The following is a 21,300-nucleotide window of genomic DNA, read 5'->3' as shown; positions in this document are numbered from 1 at the left end:
GCTAAGCAACCAGATTGATCTCACTCTCTCACCAGTAGCGAATAGCAAAACCCTCCCTGGTGTAGCCTACTAACACCTTTGTCCGTCCGGTCCCACAGCTAGAGACCTTATGCCCCGTCGACAAGATCCCCGCTGATTCATAGAGCTGCCCATTTTCACGTTCTTCGCAGTGGTAGCCGCTCAGAGCTGGTTATCCGGGCCCTCCTGGGACCAGGTAATTGCCAGCGAAGTCTACAGCACGAATGGAGTTGCAGAAAAACCAAGCAAACCAAGACACCATTGTAAAGGCCAGGCCTGTGGTTCTTGCCCCGGGCTACGGTGAGATCGCCAGTGATCACCGCCCTCCATCCCCGTTGGAGCTCCGCGGATGATATCTCCGACACCTCTGCTCTTCTGCGCATCGGCGACGATAGGGTTACGTCGGGTCAGGTGACGGGGCTATGCCATTGAGTCACAGCGGGGTGTCGGGGTCCCAAACGGGCTTAGCGCCGAGTCGGGGACCCCAAACGGGAAGGGGCGATGCAATCCCATAGAAACCAAGCGTTGCCTCAGGATTGGACTTTCATCTTCGTCTTCCTTTCTGTTCCCTCCGAGGTACGTTCGTTCATTCCGCAGGACTCACGGAGGTGCCGTCCAGAGCTTTCCCGTGCTTTCCGCTCTCCGTACACTGGATCCAATTCCTTAATTGTCCATTCTTCCCGACCATCAAAAGACGGTGACTCCCCCATCGTTAGAATGGCGTCCGTGTCAGACCAATTCCTGGTCCAGATGGACCTCCCCAGCCATCCGGACGAGTGGTTCGACTTTGACAACTTCATGGACTGGCCCTCCGGCCAGATCGACGATCACTCCACTTCGATGGACTCAATCTCACCCCCAGATCTGTCAATGCCCTATGAGGCCGATGCTTTCCTGGATTCCCCATCAGAGTTCATGCAACCCACTTTGTCGGACATGACCAGCTATGACTTCCCAGAGTTCATGCCGGACCAGTCCTCCCAGATGGGGGTGATGTTGGATGCCAGCCCCATGCTCGACAACACGGAATTCTCTCCGGTTTCTCCATACGACAACAACACCGATGCATTCCGGTACATGGTGGAAGCACATGCAGCCGCCGATACCCGCGTTGCTTCCATCAAAGAAAAGCGCCGAGAGGCCTCCATTGCCCTGCACCTCCAGCGGCTATGCGACGCCACGGCGATTGACCTGGACATGTCCTCGGACTCCACCACCAGCTTCTCCTCCCCCAGCTGGTCCGACTTTGTCCGCGGCAGCGCTTCTCCGCCATCAACCAACTCCAGCCCCGACGACAACGCACCGACCCCGGCCCCGACAGGCGGGAATGGCGGTGTCGAATTTGTTCTAGATCTCAACATGAATGCGGCTACCAATCTGCCTAAGAAGCAGAAGCCCCGTTCGCTGGCTCAGAAGGAGAACTACATCAAGGCACGGAAGTACGGCGCCTGCGAAAAACACAAGAAGCAACATAAGCGAGTAAGTCCAGGATGTTGCTTTCCTGACTCTGAGTAAAGTGTTAATTTTTGTTTCTATCAGTGTAACTGCTTGGAGAAAGCGGCTGCTCGTGTTAGCGTCAACGAGTCCCCGACCGATGTGGCTTTCAAGCAGACACCAAAGACGCTGTCACTCCAAAGCTCGGTTTCCCCAACGACCCGGTATTCCCCGTCCCCGGGCTACGACCCAAGGCGCAGTTCCCCCGCGGATGCTCTGCCGATCAACGTTGTCAGGAAGTCCGCGAACAGCTCACCGGAGGTGCCTTCATCTATCAGAAGGCCGACAAGCGGCGTTGCGGGACACGACCCATCGAACAGCACATCACCCGTGCTCCCATCAGTCAGGGCCACGGGACGACACAATACAAGTATCCCAGGACACGAGCCAACTTTCAGGCCACCGACCACTCCCCAAACGGCCAACGCCGAAAACCGATCCAAGAGCACTGTCCCAGGCCACGAGAGATCTTGTGGCTCACCGACAGCGCTTCAATCAGTCAAATCCACCCAGGCGAACCTTGGCGGTCAGCCCGGTCACGACCCATCTCGCAACTCACCAGTTGTATCTAAAGCCATGCTCACAACTACAACGTCTTCGGACACGCAACAAAGGCGCATTCCTCACGTCTCTCGATCAAGCGGCATGGTGCCTTCTCCAGAAGGCGGCTTCCTCAAGCACGCTTCATCTACTGCGAACCAACCCAGCCCCGGCGCTGTTGGCTCGCTGAAGTGGCAAGCATCGCGCCTGAATACCCGATCACTCATGAAACCAACAAACGATCAAATTCAGGCCATACCATGCGGTTTCGCTGGAACGGTGGGCCTACGCGAGCCCCAAGGCTTCGGGTGGTGCAGGCGGACAGTGCGTGGAAACAACCCCAATCGGAGTGTGCTACCAGGCGCCACGCAACCATTGGTCATGTGTACTCAACTGGCGTGTTCGGCAAAGAACCAAGTCTGTCCCAGGTCGAGCTCGACTCTCGAGCAGCTTGGCGGACTACTTTCTGGCGCTATTGCCACACTTGCTCGAGCTTGGCAAGCATCGTCGTCTCTGTCCTTTTGGGTAGAAGACGCGATGGCGAGATGTCTTTCCCTGTCGGGAAGACAGCTCATGTCTGCCAGAAAGAGTCTACATCTGTCTCACCGGCGAGTCATTTAGCTCGCAGGAAATGCACGCTAGGCGTCTAGCGTGCAAACGAGGTTTTGCCTTGAGATAGACGGATATTACGGCCATTGTGTATGTGCCAGCGGCAAGCTTTGCGGACTTGGCTTTGTGGAATACCTATCTGCAGTGGTTTGCAGTGTGGACTGGGAAAGGATTGGATAGGCGTTGCTGGACCACTTGCTATTATTTCAGACAATATGTCTTCAGATAGACATGAAAAAGTATTATGATACCAATAGTTAACATTCTTTCATTCCATGGACAAGTAATGCGCAGATCCATGAGTGAGAGGAGATGTATAGATCGCGCTTCGAAATAAGTCCCGTGTAGATAGATAGACCAGGATGAGTGGATCTCCACTGCCCCACCAGCTCGATCCCCAACACTGGAACAAAGCCCCTGTCGTATCCAATAAATTCCACCCTCTCTTCCTGCCACAGACAATACTAACCACCTGTACATACAATGACAAACCCAACCCCCTATTTCAAATTCTCCACAGAAACAGGCTACTTCTTCCAAGACGAGGAATCCACAGACCCAGAGACATTCGACTATGTAAGTGGGAGACACCACTGGCCGCAAATAAAGCAAAACAGAGGCATCGAAGATCCTAGTCTAATCCAATCCAATCCAGGCAGCATCAAACTTCGGCTTGATCACCCGGTCCGATGGATCCCAAAGCGACGCCACGCTGAATCCTAGCAGCCAATGGCAGAAATTCTGCGCGCACGTCGATTATCTGAACGAGGTTTCCGCCAATGGCGAGAAATACAAAGTCCTCTTTCTTGGACGCCATGGCGAGGGTGTGCATAATGTTGCGGAAAGGCGGTATGGGACGAAGGCGTGGGATGTAAGTCATGTCTTTTTTTAATTATTTCCTTGTCTCCTATAACTCAGTATGCATTTGTTGATTACCCGTATACTGACATTGAATTCAGGAATACTGGTCCCTCCTAGACGGCGACTCACACGGAACATGGGTCGACGCCCGGCTAACAGAACTGGGCATCTCACAAGCCGAAACGGCGCGCGAGGCGTGGAAAACCCAGACCCAGCGCGGGATCCCTCATCCGCAGTCTTACTACGTCAGTCCGTTGAATAGGTGTCTAGCCACGGCGCAGATAACGTTCGAGGGGCTGCATATGCCGCATACGCAGCCGTTTAGACCGGTGATTAAAGAGGTGCGTCGTGTTGTTCGCACTTGCTCACTGCTTAAGATGAACAACTTGCATGAAACTGGAAGCGCAGTTTATGAAACTTCAACTAACCCAGACGAAACTCTGTAGCTCCTCCGGGAAACAATGGGTGAACATACCTGTGATCGCCGCTCCTCGCGCTCGGCTATTGAGGCGGAGTACCCGCTGTACAGAATTGAAGATGGTTTCTCGGAGGAAGATACCCTGTGGGATCCGAAGGTCCGGGAATCAGACGAGGAGCGCGCTGCACGGCTGCGCGAGTTGTTGGAGGATATCTTTGCTACGGATGAGAATACCTTCGTTTCTATGACGGCGCACTCGGGGGCTATTACTTCTATCCTCGAGGTTACGGGGCATCGGCGATTTCCTTTGGCGACAGGAGGGGTTATTCCTCTTCTGGTTAAGGCGGAGTTAGTGACTGGGGGATGAAGACCGGGCCAGCAGAAAGAGTAGACGTAAAAGATATCCATGGGGGATTGATTGAGTTATAGTACAAAAATGTGTCCACGGCTCAGTATAGAATTCGGGAGCGATCCTCTCCACAAATGCAAGTCTTTGGCGAGCGGTATAACAAAGGAAACCAGTGCCAGGGGTAAATGATACAGGACAGCACAGCACAACGCCAGAGAAACATAAATCACAAATTACCAGCTGTAGTACTGGTTCTGGGCAGAGATCTTCCGGTCTGGCAGCTGGGTCCAGAGCTGCTCTTTCCGCTGCCGCAACGCGGTAGCCTCGCGGTCCTGCCACTCGCGGATGCGGGTCTTCTCCTCCTTCAGGAGGACGGAAATGCCCGTTGCTGGAGGGCGGAGCCGGTTGATTCTGCCTCGGGCACGGTGCTCCATCTGCTCGCCATAGGGACCACGGTTGACCCACGCCTGCTCGATGTAGATGGATGTTGGGTCGGTGATCTTCTTCTTTGTGCCGTCCGGGAGGGTGACTGTGGTGGGTTGGAACGGTTCCGATTCTTGCGCCACCCCCAAGCCCATACCGGAACGAACGACGGCGACGTTCTTCGCATGCTCCAGATGCTCGAGCACATCCTTGGCGGCCTTCTTCTTACTGAAGCGCATCTGCAAGATGGCCTCATCGATGTTCTTGCCAGCGATCTGACGGGCCAGCGGACCCAGCTTCTTCACCGAGGTCTTGAACCAATGCGACTTGACCAGCTCCTCGCGTTCTGTGCGTTTGATCTGCACAACTCGTGGCACACGGCCGCGCTTTCGGATCTCGCGAACGACCATCTTCGTCTGCCACCGCCTCATGCTTTTCGGGACCGGGTTGAGTGCCGCTTGGAGGTTTGACAGCTGCCGCGACTCCAGGTATTTCTTCTCTTCTTGTCCCAGTTCCTGCGCTTCCTTCTTCTGGCGGGTAGGCGTGGCTCCTGAGGTCTTGTTCATTTCCTGTGCGAAGATCGAGTCGGCACCCAGGCCGCCTTTCTCTCTTGTGGGCGCTTGCTGGGTGTTGATGACCGTGTGGTCCTGTTTGTCGCCGCCCAGGAATAGGTTTTTCATCGAGGAGAGGAATCCTCCCTTTTTGTTATTGGAGTCATCTTGTGCGCGGCGAATGGCAGTCGACGCTAATGTCCGGCGAGGGACGAAGGAGACGCCTGTCCGAGCTGCAGTGGGGAGAATAGTCAGAAATTGATGGCAATGACTTTATGGATGACTTACCAGATCGGACCAGCAGTCCATATGGAGAGACCGAGCCCATTGTGGCCATGGGAGAAGGGGTGTGGGTGTGAGAACGCTGTGATGTTCGTTGTTTCGGCCTTGGAAAAAAAGCGGCAAGTCAAGAGTTGCACATCTGGTCTAAGCAGTGCACCGTATCTTGTCAGCCTCAGGCGCAGCGTGTCGCAGTCGCGATGGATGATGCATCACAGAGATCAAGAAGTCTAGAAGCCATAGACTCTTTTTGTAGCAATAAACCATCCGGTTCTAAAATGCTGCCCGCGCACTTGCTTCCCTCCGTAGTTGCGCCTTGTACATACTCTCTTCACAGTATCTCCACCGACGATCCACCACACCTTGGCTCGCTCGTCTCTTCTCTTCTCATCTCTCTTCTTTCTTCTCTCGTCCTCTCTCTTTCCCATCCTCCCCCTCTCCCCTCACCCCTCCCAGGCCAACACCAACTCCCCAACCTCCCTCGCCTGTGGTTCTCTCTCCTTCTCCTCCCACTTACTGTGCCGTTCTCTACCAGGGCTGGCCAACCCCGTTCGTCTCGATCGGCCGACTCGGAAGAACCGCTTCCACTCCTTCTCACCAGACCCGGTTTTCGTGCCCAGCTCGCACCCATCACCACTCAGTCACAGATCTGATTCCGCGATACACCCGGATTGCTTTTCCGCGCATCTCACTCGCGTCGCGCGGTTGGATTGCGTCGTTCGTTGGAACAGACACAACTCGACCTTGAAGCTGTGTAGACCGACAGCAGGAATGATTGAGGGATCTTGAAGCTGTCGTACAATCAGGATCTCTGCTGGCATAGCACTATCCGTGAATATTCGACTTTGGTCGCTCTTCTCGCCTCCCCCTCCCCGATCTCGAGGTACGGGTGTCCCTAGCAAGATGGACATCAATTCCCTGCTCTCTGGGGACTCGAATTCTCAATCAGGCAATTTGACACCAGCGCCTTCCTCGACATCCAACCCGAACGCGCAGAGCTCGCCTGGTCCGCCTTCTCACAACAAAGCACTGCATCGAACCCGCTCGCGCCAAACCAAAACTTCCTCCCCCCTTGCCCAGCAGATCTACGCCTCCGCCGGATCGGGTTCGTCTGCTCCATCGCCACCGGCCGCCAGCCCATCAGTTGGCCCTAATCTTGGGGGTGGTAATGGAACTCCGCCTTCCGACCCAGCCTCGTCCAGACAAGCGTCCACGCCGGGGATGGATACCCTGGCCGATCTGGCTGCCATGCAACACCATCAGCCCCAACGGCCGAATACTGCTAGCATGCTGCGAAATACTGAGTCTTACCAAAGCCAACTTTCTCCATCCACCATGCACCCTCATGTGAACGCTGTCAGCCACAACACACCTACTCCGCGGACGTCCTTCGACATTGCGATGGCGGACGGCCCCCGAGAAAGCGCTCGCCGAAACTATGCCAAGACATCGCTTGTTCCCGATGCTCAGCGGCAGGCGACCGAGCTATTCAACAAGATCCAGGAGAACCCCCACTCGTACGAGGCCCATGTGCAATTCATCGGACTGCTCCACGCAGGCTTTGTCAACCATGTCTACCCCCCCAACAACCCCGACATCCAGGGTGATCCTCGTCAGTACGATCTTCTCAAGGACATGAGGACAGCTCGGGAAGAAATGGACAAGCTGTTTGCTATGGGTGAAGATCTCTGGACGGAATGGATTCAAGATGAAAGCATGCTCGCCCGCTCGGTCGAAGAACGAATCGCGGTGACGGAGCTGTGCCAGCGGTCTGTGGAGGAGGAATACGGAAGCACGCAGCTGTGGAAAATCTACGGCGAATGGGTGCAGTATCTCTACTTCTCAGCTTCCGACGAGGGTGGAGCTAGCCAGTGGTCGGAGGAGGATCGGTTGGTTGGACGTGAAGTGTTTACCTGGCAGTCTGTTTTGGATGTATGGCAGGGCGGCGCCGACGCCACCCGGTGGCGAATCAACAACAGCAATCCGGTGTGGGATCAATTGCTGGCCCTGTGCACCCAAGACATTTCACGTGCGCCATCTCAGGAGAAAATCAACCATGTCCGAAGCCTATATGACACCCGGCTGCAGACCCCTCATGCCACGTGGGACCAAACGTTCCAAGCCTTTTCCAGTTTCATTTCGAACTACTACAACAACAACTATGAGGAAATCATGTCCGAGACGGTCGCCCGCGCGTCGGATGCGAAAGCCTGGTATAACGCACGAGAAGAGTTCGAGCTCAAATTGAGCAAGGCTCAGGAAACCGGTGACCGGAGCATCGAGTGGCAGGTCTACGCTGAATACATCGCCTGGGAAGTGAGCCGCAGCCGCCGGAAACGAGAGTTTCATTTTGATCTTGCCGAAGCCATTTACCAACGCGCGGTCTTGCGGTTCCCCACCGATGTGTCTCTCTGGGAGGACTATGTGATGTTTCTGATCGACGAATCCATGCATGGCCATAAATCGACTACAACGATCTCGACTCTGCATCGCGCGACGCGGCACTGCCCGTGGTCGGGCAATCTCTGGTCCCAATACCTGCTCAGCTCCGAACGAGAAGGCCAGGGATTCCAAAAGATATCCAACATCAAGCACCAAGCTACCAGTACTGGCCTACTGGATGCTGGCGGCTTGGAGGAGGTCTTGAAAGTTCACACCACCTGGTGCAGCTACCTTCGGCGACGCGCCTTCCTCTCCGACTCCACGGATGAGGACCTGGACGTGGCAGAAGTGGGCATTCGTTCGGCGATTGAAAGTGTCCAGGAACTGGGCGAGAAGAAATACGGTCGATCCTATCAGGGTGACCCTCTCTTCCGGCTCGAGCGCATCTACATCCGTTATCTCAGCGAAAGCGGCAGCTGGGACAGCGCACGAGAAACCTTCAAGGGTCTTGTTCCTACCCGGGGCAACAGCTACGAGTTCTGGATTACCTATTATGACTGGGAGCTCATTTCCTGGAGTAAGTTTGTCCAAGGCGAGGCTACTGTGGATGCGGCCAGGCGGACACCCAACCCGAGCTATGCCACGGCGGTACTGAAGCAAGCCATGAAGCGGACGGATCTCGATTGGCCCGAAAAGATTGTCCAAACTTATATCACTCACTGCGAGGACTACGAAGACTCGGATGAACTCCAAACGGCTGTCCTGGAAACTCGAAAGGCCATGAGGGCTGTAAATGCCCAGAGAGAGAAGAAAGCTGCGGAGTTGCTACAGCAGCAACAACAACAGCAGGAGCAGCAACAGCAGCTATCTGCTGCGGCGGATGAGCAAGCCTCTTCAGCTGAGAAGAGGAAGCGTGAGGATGATATCGATGCGAATGGACTTCCTGCCAAAAAAGCGCGTGCCGAGGAGGCACCCCCACAAGAGGCTGAACCTGTGGCGCTTCGCCGGGATCGCGAGAATGCAACGGTGGTGGTGAAAAACCTGCCTCATAATCTCTCCGAGCATGAAGTTCGGCAATTCTTCCGTCATGTGAGTGTTCAATCAACCATGAGCCCTCTCGTATACTGATTTTTGGATAGTGTGGCACTATTAACAGTGTCAAGATGTTCCATGGACAGGATGGGAATTCTGAAATTGCCATCATCGAGTTCGAAACGAAGGAAGAGGCTCTTGGGGCGCAAACCCGTGACCAGAAACTTCTCAAGGAGAACACCATCGAGGTGCAGATCGGGTCCGGGTCTACGCTGTTCGTCACGAACTTCCCAGCTACGGCAGACGAAGACTACATTCGCAATCTTTTTGGCAAGGTGAGTTCCTACGCTTTGACTGTGTTGCATTCTGGCTGACCGGTTTCTTAGTATGGTGAAATTGTCGACGTCCGTTTCCCGTCTCTCAAGTACAATACCAATCGGCGGTTTTGCTATTTGCAGTTTGCCTCCGCCTCCTCGGCGCATCATGCTACTGAGTTGGACGGAACCGAGATCGAAAATAACCTGCATCTCCTAGCGAAAATCTCAGATCCTACGCAGAAGCAGCACCGTACCGGCCCTCAAGCTGAAGGGAGGGAAGTCTATGTTACCAACATTGACTTTAAAGCCGACGAAGACCGTCTTAACGAGGCTTTCACAAGATTTGGACACGTCGAATCTGTCATCCTTCCGCGCAATGCCGCTGGGAAAAAGAGAGGGTTTGCCTTCGTGGTTTTCTCCACCAAGGAAGAAGCGACTGAGGCTCTCGCGATGGACGGCCAGACGCTCTTGTCACGCCCGATCAAAGTGGAGATCAGCAACCCCGCCGGTCCCAAGCGTACTGCTCATACCGTTATCTCTCGTGTCAAGTCGGAATCGCCAGCGCCGGTTAATGGCACCGTCCCGGACGATGCGGAAGTACCGGTTGGCGAGCGAGCGGAGCGCACCCTCGCCTTGATGGATGTCCCTGACACGGTCAATGATGCGCGGATCCGGGCTCTCGTCGAGCCATTCGGACGACTGATCAAGATTGTGTTGCGTCCTGATCACCAGGGCGCTATCGTGGAATTTGCCGATGTCCACGATGCTGGGAAGGCATCCATGGCGCTAGAGGGGAAGGAGATCATCCCTGGCCGCCACATCCGGATTGGAACAGTTCACGATTTGAAGCAGCAACGGGCTGAGGTGAAAACCGATCGGGTCACCTCCATCAAGCAAGAGAAGAAACCGAACCCGGCCTTCGCTCAGGGCCCGATCAAGCGCCCTCAACAGCCTGGCACTCGCGGTGGACGGAGAGGGGGACTTGGGCTGAAGCAACGACCGTCTCTCGGCACGACGTCGACCTCCACCAGTCCCCCCGCAGGCTCTAGCGACAAGATGGACACTACGGCTGATGTCAAGGAGGAAGATAGTGGCAAACCCAAAAAGAGCAACGACGATTTCCGCGCGATGCTCGCAGGCAACCAAGGAAAGTGATGTGGATGGAACGGGAAGCATGATTTTCTTTTTCTTGGTTTGGCATGAACCTGGGTGGCGTTTTTGCTTTTCTTTTCTGTTTCTGGCGTGGCCTATTCGACGGCGCCCCAGCGAGGGTGGCCGCATGTACCATTCGGACGAGGCCGTGCGCATGCCCTGTACATTATGATTATTTGTGCTTTTTCCTTTGTTATTGCTCCTTACTGAGTCTAATGATGATGGATGGGACTTGGTCCCCGCAGGGAATTAAATACTGCATACGAACAGAATTTAGACCGTGCTCGAAAGGTTCCTCTTTCCGTCTATCCCTACGCGCCATGGAGCATTTTGCCAAGGTGTTGCTGGATCTCGTCCATTCAGCAGCGGCGGAAGAGCGCTGATCCCAAAGCAAGCTAGCGTATTGCACAACGAATGGCATTGTGACCCAAGGTTCCAATGTAGTTCTATTAATCTCAGTTCAAAGCATATCACGGATCACGTCAGGCACAGTCTCCGCGCTGGTCACAGTAGGACTCTTAGTTAACAGAACTAATCCAAAAGAGGGTGCGGCTGAGTTGGATACGAGGGGTAATCGAGTCGTAGGGGTTTTGCCTACGCAACCTTACTGATCTCATTCAGATCGTTTCTCTCATTACCTACAGTTGTAGCAAGAGCCACACGGGGCGCCTCCCACCATGTCCTCCAAAATGTCATCATCATCAGAAGACAGCCTCTCAACCCTCTGGGAAACAGCCTGCACCAGCTATGTCCAAGAGACCGGCACCGCGCTGACATCCCCCGACTTCCCCAAGCTCAACACACCTTCCGACCTCTCCAGCCACCTTGAGTCAGAGAAGGAGCATTTCACGGACTTCCGAATGAAAAAGCGCCCCCTTTTCCACGCTATGCAAACAATCCTATCTCCCTTTGAGAACTTTGGTGATCTAATTTCCGGCGCTGTCTCGATGGCTTTTCCACCTGCGTCGACAATCATGGGCGCAATGCTCCTTCTCATCCGCGCTGCACGAAGAGTCAGCGATGCTTTTGACAGCATTAATGCCCTTTTCCAGAAACTAGGGTATTTTGCGCAGCGGTTAGATTCCTACCGTGGCGTCCCGCTGAGTGAGGGGATGAAGGCCGTTATTGTGAAAGTTCTTGTTACTTTTCTGCATGTCTGCGGCGTATCGCAGAGCCTGCTCAGCCGGGGCTCATTCAGGGCGCGGTTCGCAAGAATGGCGAAGAATGTCCTTGTTGAGGATTCCTCGGTTCAGGCGCTCCTGGCTGAATTGGAGGAGTTGACGGGACAGGAACATAAGATGGTTTCTGCACATAGTTTGAATCTTACCAGTCAAGCTTTGAAGAATACCGCGGTGTTGCTTGAGAAAAGTAAGCTGGAGGATGAGAGGGAGAGGATGGACAGGTTGAAGGCGCTGTTAGGGCCTGTTTCTGCTTCGGGGCAAGTTTTCTCGGCTATCAGCGAGGGTCGGATTCCAGGGTCGGGGAGGTGGGTTGAGGAGAGAATTAGGGAGTGGTGGGATGGGAACGAGCCTTTGCTTTGGATCCATGGTGGTCCTGGCGTTGGGAAATCGTATCTGGCGTCGAAGATTATCGGTGATCTTGCGCAAGAAGAAGACGCTGTCGTTGCATCTTTCTTCTGCAAGAATAATGATGTTGATTTGCGCTCGTTTAACAAAGCTTTGCGAACCTTGGCATGGCAGGTGGCTGTACAGCGGTCGACATTCGCGGTCCATGCTGAGGAGTTTTGTTTGAAGGGAGATCCGGGCAACAGTTATGTTGTTTGGAGGAAGCTCTTGCTCGATTATTTTGAGGCATCATCGGACGATGGAGTTTGCTTTGTCATTGACGGCATCGACGAGGCCGATCCAGACGAGCAAGAGCTGTTTTTCAGCCTGCTTGAGAGGACACACTCGGATGGAATGGAAAGACAGCCACCAGTACGAGTCGTCCTTTTAGGCAGGGATTCAGTACGCAGCATTCTTGACGAACACTCGCTAGGACTGATAGATGACATTGAAATCACCAACAACCAAAACAAGGATGATCTGCACAGTTACGTCTCTCAGAAGCTCCAAAAGTCCAAGCTGTTCCGCGATGCTTCAGACTTCCAAGACGAAGTCGTCCGAGATATATGCACACAAGCAGAGGGCCTCTGGGAATGGGCCAACCTTGTCATAAAAAATGTACTGCGCTGCAGAACAAGAGAACAGATCCGCAAAGTCGTCAAAACCATGCCTAAAGGAATCAGCGCGATGCTGCGTGAGGAACTGCAGCGGCTCACGAGGGAGCTATCAGCATCAGATACAATGTCTGGTGAAGAAGGGTTCCAGCTTCAACAGTTAAACACCATACTCTCCTTCGTGACACTGGCTCAGAGACCTCTGACTGTACAGCATCTTGATCTCATTTTGGAGATCCTCCTCGGAGAAGAGGTCCTGAACCTCGAAGATGATCTTCGCACAGTATACTCGTCGCTGTTTTCGCTGCGACTGCCCGTGGACGGGGAAGATGAATACGACAGGTCTGCAGTTGTCACGCTTCGGCATAGTTCCTTTTATGAATTCTTCGAATCATCGTCTATAGATGCTGGGCGCGTTCATGTCAACCACGATCAAGCCGGTGCGACTTTTTTGTTCGTTATGCTGTATGCTCTCGCAAAGTCTGACGCGCCAAGTTCCTATAAGTTCCTAGGGCCTCTCAAAGTATACGCACAGACGTGCCTCCCCTTGCATCTCAGGTCAGCGGATCCAAAGCAAGTTGCCACGGGTCGACGAGAAGATATCTCGTCTCTCCTTGCTGATCTCTTAACCGATGAATCATTACTCAAGAACTGGATCATTAACGAAACCTTCATCCGGTTCTCAGCAAGCCACAACTTCCACTCATCCAGTAATATCTCAAAACTTGGCCATTTTTGGTGGAACAGTGGCGATCGGCATACCGCAAACCAGGTGGCAGAGATGGTTCTCGATTGGCTTACTCCTGATAAGCGGAGAGCTTTTGAAGAAACAGCAGGCGATAATGCATGTCCCTTTGCAGTCCTGTTCTCGTCCATGGCACGATTCTGCTCACGTCTTTGGCTGGGCCCAGAGGATATCAGCGATAAGGATGGGCTCCCAGAGGCGCTCTGCACCCTGCTGTTTGCTTATACTGAGATAACGGCTACGTACACGGACTCCGAAACATCGGACAAACTAACAGACATTACAACCCACCTACGCAGTGGCGAGATCATACACACCGCCGAGTTGCAAGGCTTGCACAAGACAGCCATGTGGCACGCCCGTGTCGCGCAGGCACTGCTCCAGCATTATCACTTCCAAGATGCCCGGAAGCACTTTCAGCTTGCTCTCGATGAGCACGATAAAGCACCTGCCTTAAGCAAGCAATCTCTCTCTGTCATCCACAACGACATGGCGCGTGCATGTAGCGAGATCGGGAGACACAAGGAGGCATTAGAGCACTTTGATCTCGTCGTGTCGCTGAGCAACGATCCAGAGGGTCCTGGGTATGGCTTGCATGGTCATATAGGAAATCTGCTAGATGCCGCACACATGGAACACCGTGCCAAACTGACCAAGAAAGCTATTTCTACTGCGCATAGAGCTTGGAAAGAATTCACAGGAGCTGAACATAGAGACCTCATCTATTCAGGTCTTCTGCTCTCATTTTTCGTCATTTTCCGTGAACTGCGTCAGCCGCATTGGTTCCGGCCTGCGTTGGATTTTGCCTCTGATGTTTCCCAGGACATGCAGGCAGTGCAGATTGCAGGGATGGAAGCGAGTAATTTTGCAATGTTTCTTGTTGACTCATTTGCTTTTGAAAGTCGCGTCATGCATAGTGCTCTTCACTATGCCCTCACAACGGAAGACACGGAGCATCTCGTCCTCATCGCCTCGATCCCGGGGAAACTCGAAAACTCAGCGCCTGACTGGGTCAACCTCGCAGAGCTGAAGTTCTGGATTGCGTCCGTATTATTCGAAAAGGGCCATCTCCGCGACGCTATTCAGAGTTGGTGCCAGATTGCCGCTTCATCAGACGTACCCCATCACTGGTGGATCAAACCGGTTCAGACGCGATCATTGAGTCGCTTGGCGGCTGTGTGTCTTTATTACCCAGAGATTTCCTTCTGCGGAGATGCTCCTCTGGTATTACCTGAGGACGATGTTAGCGAGGTTTCTTTGATCGTCTCGAGCTGGCTGAGTGCTAGCGGTGATATTTTCCATGCCCGAAAACTTCTCAGTGAAGCCGTGAGAAGATGCATCGCTTTGTTATCAGATGATGATCCCGCAAATGACATTGATGCTTTTGTGATGCTTTTCAAGGTGTTCTTACTTGCCATGGACAGTGACGACGATCTTCGCGCGGCTTTATACCTGATCAAGGCGTGGAACAAGGGATCTGATGACGCGGAACTGAGACATAATACGGAAGAAGAAGTCCAACATGATCTGTCCAGCTCGTTGGATCGAACGCGTCTCGCGGATGATGAGACCCAAGTAGAGGATCAAAATCCGGATGATGACCAGACACGGACGGATGATACCTGGCGCATCGTGGACACTCTCTCCGAATGTTCAACCTGCAAGCATGAGATCATCTCAATCAACGAATGGTACTTCTGTCGTTCCTGTCCGTTGACTGCTCTATGTCGACCTTGCTACTGCGATCTCCAGTCAAGTTCAGATACCACGCTAGATCATCCTCATGGCATAACGGGCAAGTGCAATCCTCAACACCAGTTCTTCTATAGCGGGCCGGCCCTTCGACAGGCTGAATATGTGCCAAAAGGCATGGTACCTATGGTTGGTTCAGGTGGCCAAAGACACGTGGTATGGATTGAGGAATGGATGGATACGCTTTTGGAGAAGTGGACGTACACAGACACAGAGACGGCGGATTCTAGTGACGGTGGGCTGCCGAGTTGGTGTATGGAGGTATTGCCCCAGGCGCAGAGGGATCGATGGGAGAAGTTCTTCATGGTATAAATCATTGTTCAAGGCATGCTACCATGAGAAATGGGGCCATTGAGATGTTGAAGATGATAGAGCAACCGAAGAGCTTGTGAGATGGTCGAAATCCGTCGGCCGCGTACACAAGGCACAATCGAGGCCTGGGGTAGCAACAGTTGACAACTAGATATGCTATTTCTATCCATGGTAATTTCCCGTTTAGAAACATCCTATGGTACCCTATCCCTTGAACCTTCTACATGTGATGTTACATCTACTACCCCTCCTAACGGACGGCCGCCACATCACCACTACCTGGGTCGACTCAGTCTGCCCTTGACTTTCGACGTTCGCAGGAATGGCAAAGGCGTCTAGAAGGGGATCCTGCTTATTCTTTCTCTCCTGTGGCTTGATCCTTTCTGCAAGTTACTCTCTTCTCTTCGTGTCTTCCCGCTTCTCACGGTTTTCCTCTCGCAGTTACACGCTCTTGTCGATAGGAGATCTTTGCTAATGCTCCGCGAAGAATGCTCCCATTGTTTATTTTGACGTCATGCCCCCAAGAAAGGCCACTGAAAAGCCTCTGAGTGTGGGTAGAAACCCACCGCCTCAGGGTACTCAGGTTAGTACGTCACCTTTACCTATGTGACTCGACCAACACATCAGTAGTAAAATAAGAAGCTGTGCTGATTTGGTCGTCGCTGGCACTGCCGGAAACTCAAAAAACAAGCAGTTAGGCCTCGGAGTCAGTCACTATGCGGACTATTCATGGCGGATCGATTATCGCTAATGAAGAAGGTTGGACGCCGTTGGCCCCGCGCATCTCCAGGGCATGATGGCCCTGGAGGAAGATCAGGAGAAGATCTTCAAGCTGGTGCAGGATGGAAAAGCCAGGGAGGCAGAGCGTGCCGCTAGATGTTTCCATACCCATCTGTAGTTAGTGCCTATGCTGTCCAGATTATTATTACTAAGATCACGGTGTATGACCGACCAGTAGGAAAAGTTAGCCGCTGCAGGCCCTCCGCCCGGTTTTGGGAGTGGAGACGGGAACGGCCAGTGCCTTATCAGTGCGCACCTACCTTATCCCCCAGCTTTGCCTCCCCCTCCCTCTTCTCTTTTCACCTTGTCCTCGCGACACCTGAGGTTCGCTGGCTCGATCTCCTCAAGGGCTGTGCTCGACTCCGTGCATCTTGTCTCTATCCGATGGGATCCCCTGCCCCTCCAACCTCCAGCTCATCGTGATCGCATCCACCATCCGCCACCGCGATGGACTTCCACCTCGTGCCTCGAGGCACTGACCGAAACTACACCGGGTTTCTCACAAAGACGATCGTCTACGCAGGTACCCTGGTGGTGTTCCTAGCTTGTAAGTTCCGCCATCGCGCGCTTGAGGCTCGTCGTGGAGGCATATTGTACTAACCAGGCACCCGCGAACGACAGCCTTTGCCTTGACTCTCTGCTCGATCGTCATCCCGAAATGGGTCAGCTATCATAGCGACAAGGTGCGCCATCCCCCACCCGATCTTTCGATCTCTGAGAAGAATTCACTAACCTCCACCGACCAACTATACAGCCAGCCTACCACTACTCCTACGGTCTCCACCGCCGCTGTTCCTCCCTCACGGATACCTGCGAAAGCTTCCCCCAGCGCGACGACTGCCATGGCGAAGACCGGTATTTCTGCTCGATGTGGCGATCCGTCGGCTTCCTGATGTCCTTTGCCGTCGTGCTGCAAGGCATGAGCGTCGTCGCATACCTGATTATTCTGTCGGGCGGGAAACGGGTCCGCGAGAATGGGTGGCGCATCCTTAGCTTGCTGATTATTCTTTCGGCGGTCGTTCAGGCTGCTGGTATGTCGGTTGTGGTACGTCCTATCTAACTACCTTGTGGCTCGGAAAGAAACAACTCTCCTTTGCTAACTGCCCTTTTTTTTTTTTTAAGACATACCTGTTCGACAACGAGGACCGGTTCTTCGTTGGCTGGAGACTCGACCAGTCTTGGATCTTCTGCACGGTCAGCTGGTGTATTGGGCTCGTTTGTGCCGCCTCGATTATCATCGCTGCACAGATCTTGCCCTCGGAAGGTGGCTACGAGCTCATACCGGACCATGATGATCTGAGGGTTACTTCTTAAGGACGGTCGGTTGGCAACTAATACGTGCAACGAGACCTTAGTCCTATACGAGATGGGTGGCAGATGAAGGCGAGCGTTGTTCCCTAATTATTCCTCCCTCCCTATATCGATCCAAACTTGACGCATCCGCTGGTTCTAATTTCTGTGATGTCAGCTGCGGCTTTTATATTGTTTATCTTGTTCTCTAGCGCTGCGGGTGGTATATATTTGTGCTTGTTGCCTTGAGGCGTACACGATCAATACTGATAAGCACTTTATTTGGTTACACACCAGTCATAGCATTCCGTTCAGAGACTACGACGTGGTCTCAAGAGTAGGATTCGCATGCATCATAGCTTCGTCGATCGTTTTGGAGACCTTATATGACGCTAGCACCATCTCCTTTGCTCCTTTCTGTCTCTCTCGTCTACTTCCATCACTTTCTACTCACCCTACACCCTTGTTCCCCATTTTGAGAGGGCGCGAAATATCACCTTGCTGCCAGCACTCATTGGCCGGGGAGCGATGGGGACGAGAGCCTGGGTGGCCCTCAACCCGCAAGATACCCCTTCTCGCTCTCACTCGCCTGTCTGCAGCCCGACGGATGTAACCCAGTTCGACAAGTGCTCGACCTCGATCTTGGGCGGCCCGATGCAGGCCACGTTCTCTGGTCTGGCCCGAGGGGCTGTTCGTGGCGAATAACTACAACCTGGTACTGGAGAATCCCTGGGATATCACGTCGATCAGGGACTGCGCCGTCGTAGACGGATGGTTTAAGGTTTAATGTGGCGACTGCGCCAATTGAGGGCAAGCTACATACAAGGCTGAGAGGCTGTGTGGGGGCTAGATGTCGATCTGTATCTTGAAAGGAAGGCTTGTCCCACATCACCTAGGCCTAATCCCACGGTAGGTACTATTTATAGGGTTGGTGAAATAATAGTTATATCATGATCTGATTGTCAAAAGAGCCTTGTCAATGTTCCTAGCGTTATTAAGCCATTGAATCCCTCAAGCAAGTCTCTCCTTGGTGCTGTCTCCAGGACTTAGTTATCCGTTACAATGCACCTGCCCACCACACTTCTGACTACGGCTCTACTCGCCAATCTGGCGTATAGTAGCGACAGCAGCCTCACCTTCTACTCTCAATGGTACAATTCGCTCTGCAATGTCGCGCTCAACAACATCGAAGGATGCTCGATCAAGGGACCTAGGGACCGGTATATTGGAACGATACAAGACGGCCGGTGTGTGAACGGTATGCGAGCCTATTTCTATGACACTTTCCACATAGCGCTATACTTAGCTATACTTACGCTATGCAGCCGGGACGAGTGGAAGCTCAGGGTCCTGGACCTTCAAGGACCACGGCCAGTGCGAAGGCAACACATTCAGCTGGTACTGGGAAAACAACTTCCCGCATTTCACCTACACCAAAAAGAGTGGCGAGAAGGTCTCTCTTGCGGGTGTTACGAACCTCGCCATCAATGCGACCAATACTGTCACGCCCGTGTCATATACACCTAGTCCGACGCCTTCGTACTTCCCGGAACTGACCTTCGGCAATGCAAACCTGGACGGCGATTGTGTGGTGAACCTGAATAATTTCAAGGGATGTTCGGACTGGAAAATGGGTCCTATCGGAGAAGTGCTGCACGGGAAGTGCCATTCGGGTACATTATTATTCCCATCCTACAAACAACACCAGCCTACTTGAAAGATATTGAACTAATATTTCCATGTAGATTCTCATGGGTCCACAGGAAGTCACATTTCATGGGATTGCTCGGCCACGCTTTTCTGGAGCTGGGATGGTGAACGGCCTGATCTCACCTGGTATGACCACGGTTCTCACGAAAACTATACTATCGGAGGTATTACGGATCTCAAGATTGGCGCTATCAACAAAATTTATGTTGCCTCCTCAGCAAGTGTCTCTGTGTCGTCCACTCCTCTGGCGACGCCTACGTCTACTGCTACTCCCTCTGCCACTATGGTCCCCGGTGGTGGCCCACGAGGCCCCTTCCGGGGAGGCCCAGGCCCAGAGGTGCCCCCATCAGGTGGGTTTGTGGGACCGAAAGTTTGAGTGGCAGTGTGTGAGGAAGAGGAAGAGAGATACATGTATCTACTATGTAAGAAATATTGAAATGCACTCGTCTTGCCTTTCCCAGCCAAAACACTGCTCCAGACAGAAACAAGGAGTTCTTCCAAGATTGATCTCATACAATATACAGCAATCGATTATAGCATTCCTCTATTTGAACCCACCTACCAAGTGATATGCTTCCCATTCAAACCCTCCACAGCCGGGATCTGCGGGCGCAGAGCATACCCATAGTCCCCGCCATTAGGCGTTCGCAGGAGCGTGTGGATGTGGAATTTCTTCGGCTCCTCATTCGTCAAGAAGACACCGGAGTGGTGATCAAACTCGACAAGGATAACGGGGCTCTGGATGCGATAGTAAAACGGATCCTCGTCGCCATTACCACCAATCCAGCAGAAGTGCGTCTCACCCTCGTGCGCGCGCACCTGCTCCAGACGGATCGCGCGCGCCTTCGCGGGCAGGTAGAGCAGGTACTCCTCGAGTATCCCGTACAACAACTCCTTCTGTGCGGCGCTGAATGTCGACGCTGTGATCCCCTCGTACGGCACCTCGCGGTTGTCCCGGTATGCGCCGCACAGATGGCGCTGGTCATCGCGGTTCCAGCGGCCAGGCGGCATAGCCGGATCGTTCATTTGCGCGTAGACACGCGCCTTGGACTGCAGCTCGCCAGACAGTGACTGCATAAGCTGCAGACCGAGCTTCTCTTCCATTTGCATAATCCGCGTGCCGGCGTGTGGGCCATCGTCGATCTCATTGGGTTCCGCGCCCGTGAACCACGGCGACGCAACAATCTGGCCCTTGTACAGGAAGATGTTCAGGCACAGGTGGTGGCCGTAGAACGACCACCCCCACGGCCGCGTGGTGGACGGTTTCCCGAACAGCACGAAGTTGTACGAGAACTCGTTCATCACCTCTGGGGACTTGACCAGCTCGCCTAGGAAGTGGTTGATGCGCATCGCTGCAACGGCTTTGTCGTAGCCTTCGGGGGAGAGGGTGGTTTTGAGAATGTTCATGATGGAATCCCGCGTGGTGGTGTCCACTTCGTCTAGCCGGATGCCCTTGTGGCTCAGCAGGAACTCAGGGTTTGACCATGTCCGCCACTGCGGCGAGTCGATGTGGTAGCTCAGGGCCTCTTTCTGCTTGTTATCTAGGTGTGCGATGGCGGCTTCGGTGGCGGTTACAATCTCTTGGATGGGCACACCCTCGTCCTGTAATGTGAAAAGCCCGGGGCGGACATTGCCTGGCAATTGAATTAGCTCATTGCCCCCCTCATACCTAACTCATTGGTTTATTAGGCTCACCGTACCATCGGTAGTAACGCCCTTAAAAGGCTCCTGGTACAGATCCAGCCAGTGCATGTACAACGCATGCAGCCACGGCGGATTATGTTTCGTCTTGAACTCGTGCGCGTACTCGTGCGCATCCTGTTGGCACATCGCCTGGAAGCGCGGGATGTTCAGGTCTGGCAGGTACTGGCGGTACTCGCCCGTCGGCTTGTCGGCAGCCATAGTGCAATGCTATGTATTATGGGGGGAAAACACCAGAAAACGGGAGGATATAATATTGGACAGAAGACCGAGAATAGCTGAGGGGCAGTCCGGCCCATTTGTACATCCCCACGCCTCTCCACATGCTCTGCTCCACGCGGATGACTTTTTATCCGCCGCTACTGTGGTCAGTCATGTGACCGGGCAAGGTATTTAGCAGCGTGGT

The 21,300-nt window shown here is 53.5% G+C and overlaps 8 protein-coding genes across 8 annotated transcripts; 6 read left to right on the top strand and 2 right to left on the bottom strand.

Moving 5' to 3' along the window:
• Nucleotides 1-735: 735 nt before the first annotated feature.
• On the top strand, nucleotides 736-2,673 carry N7474_005603 (uncharacterized protein; the record flags this gene model as incomplete). The annotated part of the gene is made up of 2 exons (XM_057197018.1): nucleotides 736-1,497; nucleotides 1,558-2,673. The coding sequence occupies 2 exons, from the start codon at nucleotides 736-738 to the stop codon at nucleotides 2,671-2,673; spliced, it is 1,878 nt and encodes a 625-aa protein (XP_057054414.1).
• A 471-nt stretch (nucleotides 2,674-3,144) lies between these two features.
• Nucleotides 3,145-4,307, top strand: N7474_005602 (histidine phosphatase family protein; the record flags this gene model as incomplete). Its single annotated transcript, XM_057197017.1, has 4 exons — nucleotides 3,145-3,237; nucleotides 3,317-3,532; nucleotides 3,621-3,863; nucleotides 3,969-4,307. The coding sequence occupies 4 exons, from the start codon at nucleotides 3,145-3,147 to the stop codon at nucleotides 4,305-4,307; spliced, it is 891 nt and encodes a 296-aa protein (XP_057054413.1).
• A 215-nt stretch (nucleotides 4,308-4,522) lies between these two features.
• On the bottom strand, nucleotides 4,523-5,591 carry N7474_005601 (mitochondrial 54S ribosomal protein uL22m; the record flags this gene model as incomplete). The annotated part of the gene is made up of 2 exons (XM_057197016.1): nucleotides 4,523-5,496; nucleotides 5,552-5,591. The coding sequence occupies 2 exons, from the start codon at nucleotides 5,589-5,591 to the stop codon at nucleotides 4,523-4,525; spliced, it is 1,014 nt and encodes a 337-aa protein (XP_057054412.1).
• Nucleotides 5,592-6,445: 854 nt separating this feature from the next.
• N7474_005600 (U6 snRNP complex subunit PRP24) lies at nucleotides 6,446-10,428 on the top strand (the record flags this gene model as incomplete). Its single annotated transcript, XM_057197015.1, has 3 exons — nucleotides 6,446-9,013; nucleotides 9,064-9,291; nucleotides 9,343-10,428. The coding sequence occupies 3 exons, from the start codon at nucleotides 6,446-6,448 to the stop codon at nucleotides 10,426-10,428; spliced, it is 3,882 nt and encodes a 1,293-aa protein (XP_057054411.1).
• Nucleotides 10,429-11,102: 674 nt separating this feature from the next.
• Nucleotides 11,103-15,413, top strand: N7474_005599 (NACHT domain protein; the record flags this gene model as incomplete). The annotated part of the gene is made up of 1 exon (XM_057197014.1): nucleotides 11,103-15,413. One exon carries the CDS (start codon nucleotides 11,103-11,105, stop codon nucleotides 15,411-15,413), a length of 4,311 nt encoding a protein of 1,436 aa, XP_057054410.1.
• Nucleotides 15,414-16,640: 1,227 nt separating this feature from the next.
• Nucleotides 16,641-17,507, top strand: N7474_005598 (uncharacterized protein; the record flags this gene model as incomplete). Its single annotated transcript, XM_057197013.1, has 4 exons — nucleotides 16,641-16,740; nucleotides 16,815-16,876; nucleotides 16,948-17,238; nucleotides 17,316-17,507. 4 exons carry the CDS (start codon nucleotides 16,641-16,643, stop codon nucleotides 17,505-17,507), a joined length of 645 nt encoding a protein of 214 aa, XP_057054409.1.
• Nucleotides 17,508-18,545: 1,038 nt separating this feature from the next.
• N7474_005597 (uncharacterized protein) lies at nucleotides 18,546-19,569 on the top strand (the record flags this gene model as incomplete). The annotated part of the gene is made up of 3 exons (XM_057197012.1): nucleotides 18,546-18,741; nucleotides 18,830-19,156; nucleotides 19,229-19,569. The coding sequence occupies 3 exons, from the start codon at nucleotides 18,546-18,548 to the stop codon at nucleotides 19,567-19,569; spliced, it is 864 nt and encodes a 287-aa protein (XP_057054408.1).
• A 182-nt stretch (nucleotides 19,570-19,751) lies between these two features.
• Nucleotides 19,752-21,095, bottom strand: N7474_005596 (DUF3500 domain-containing protein; the record flags this gene model as incomplete). Its single annotated transcript, XM_057197011.1, has 2 exons — nucleotides 19,752-20,827; nucleotides 20,894-21,095. The coding sequence occupies 2 exons, from the start codon at nucleotides 21,093-21,095 to the stop codon at nucleotides 19,752-19,754; spliced, it is 1,278 nt and encodes a 425-aa protein (XP_057054407.1).
• Between the last annotated feature and the right edge of the window lie 205 nt (nucleotides 21,096-21,300).

Source organism: Penicillium riverlandense (genome assembly GCF_028828495.1).
Source record: "Penicillium riverlandense strain IBT 135883 chromosome Unknown utg000003l_segment0_segment0, whole genome shotgun sequence".
Taxonomy (NCBI): Eukaryota; Fungi; Ascomycota; class Eurotiomycetes; order Eurotiales; family Aspergillaceae; genus Penicillium; species Penicillium riverlandense.
The sequence above is the reverse complement of the archived record's forward strand: the minus strand, read 5'-3'. Positions and strand labels throughout refer to the sequence as shown.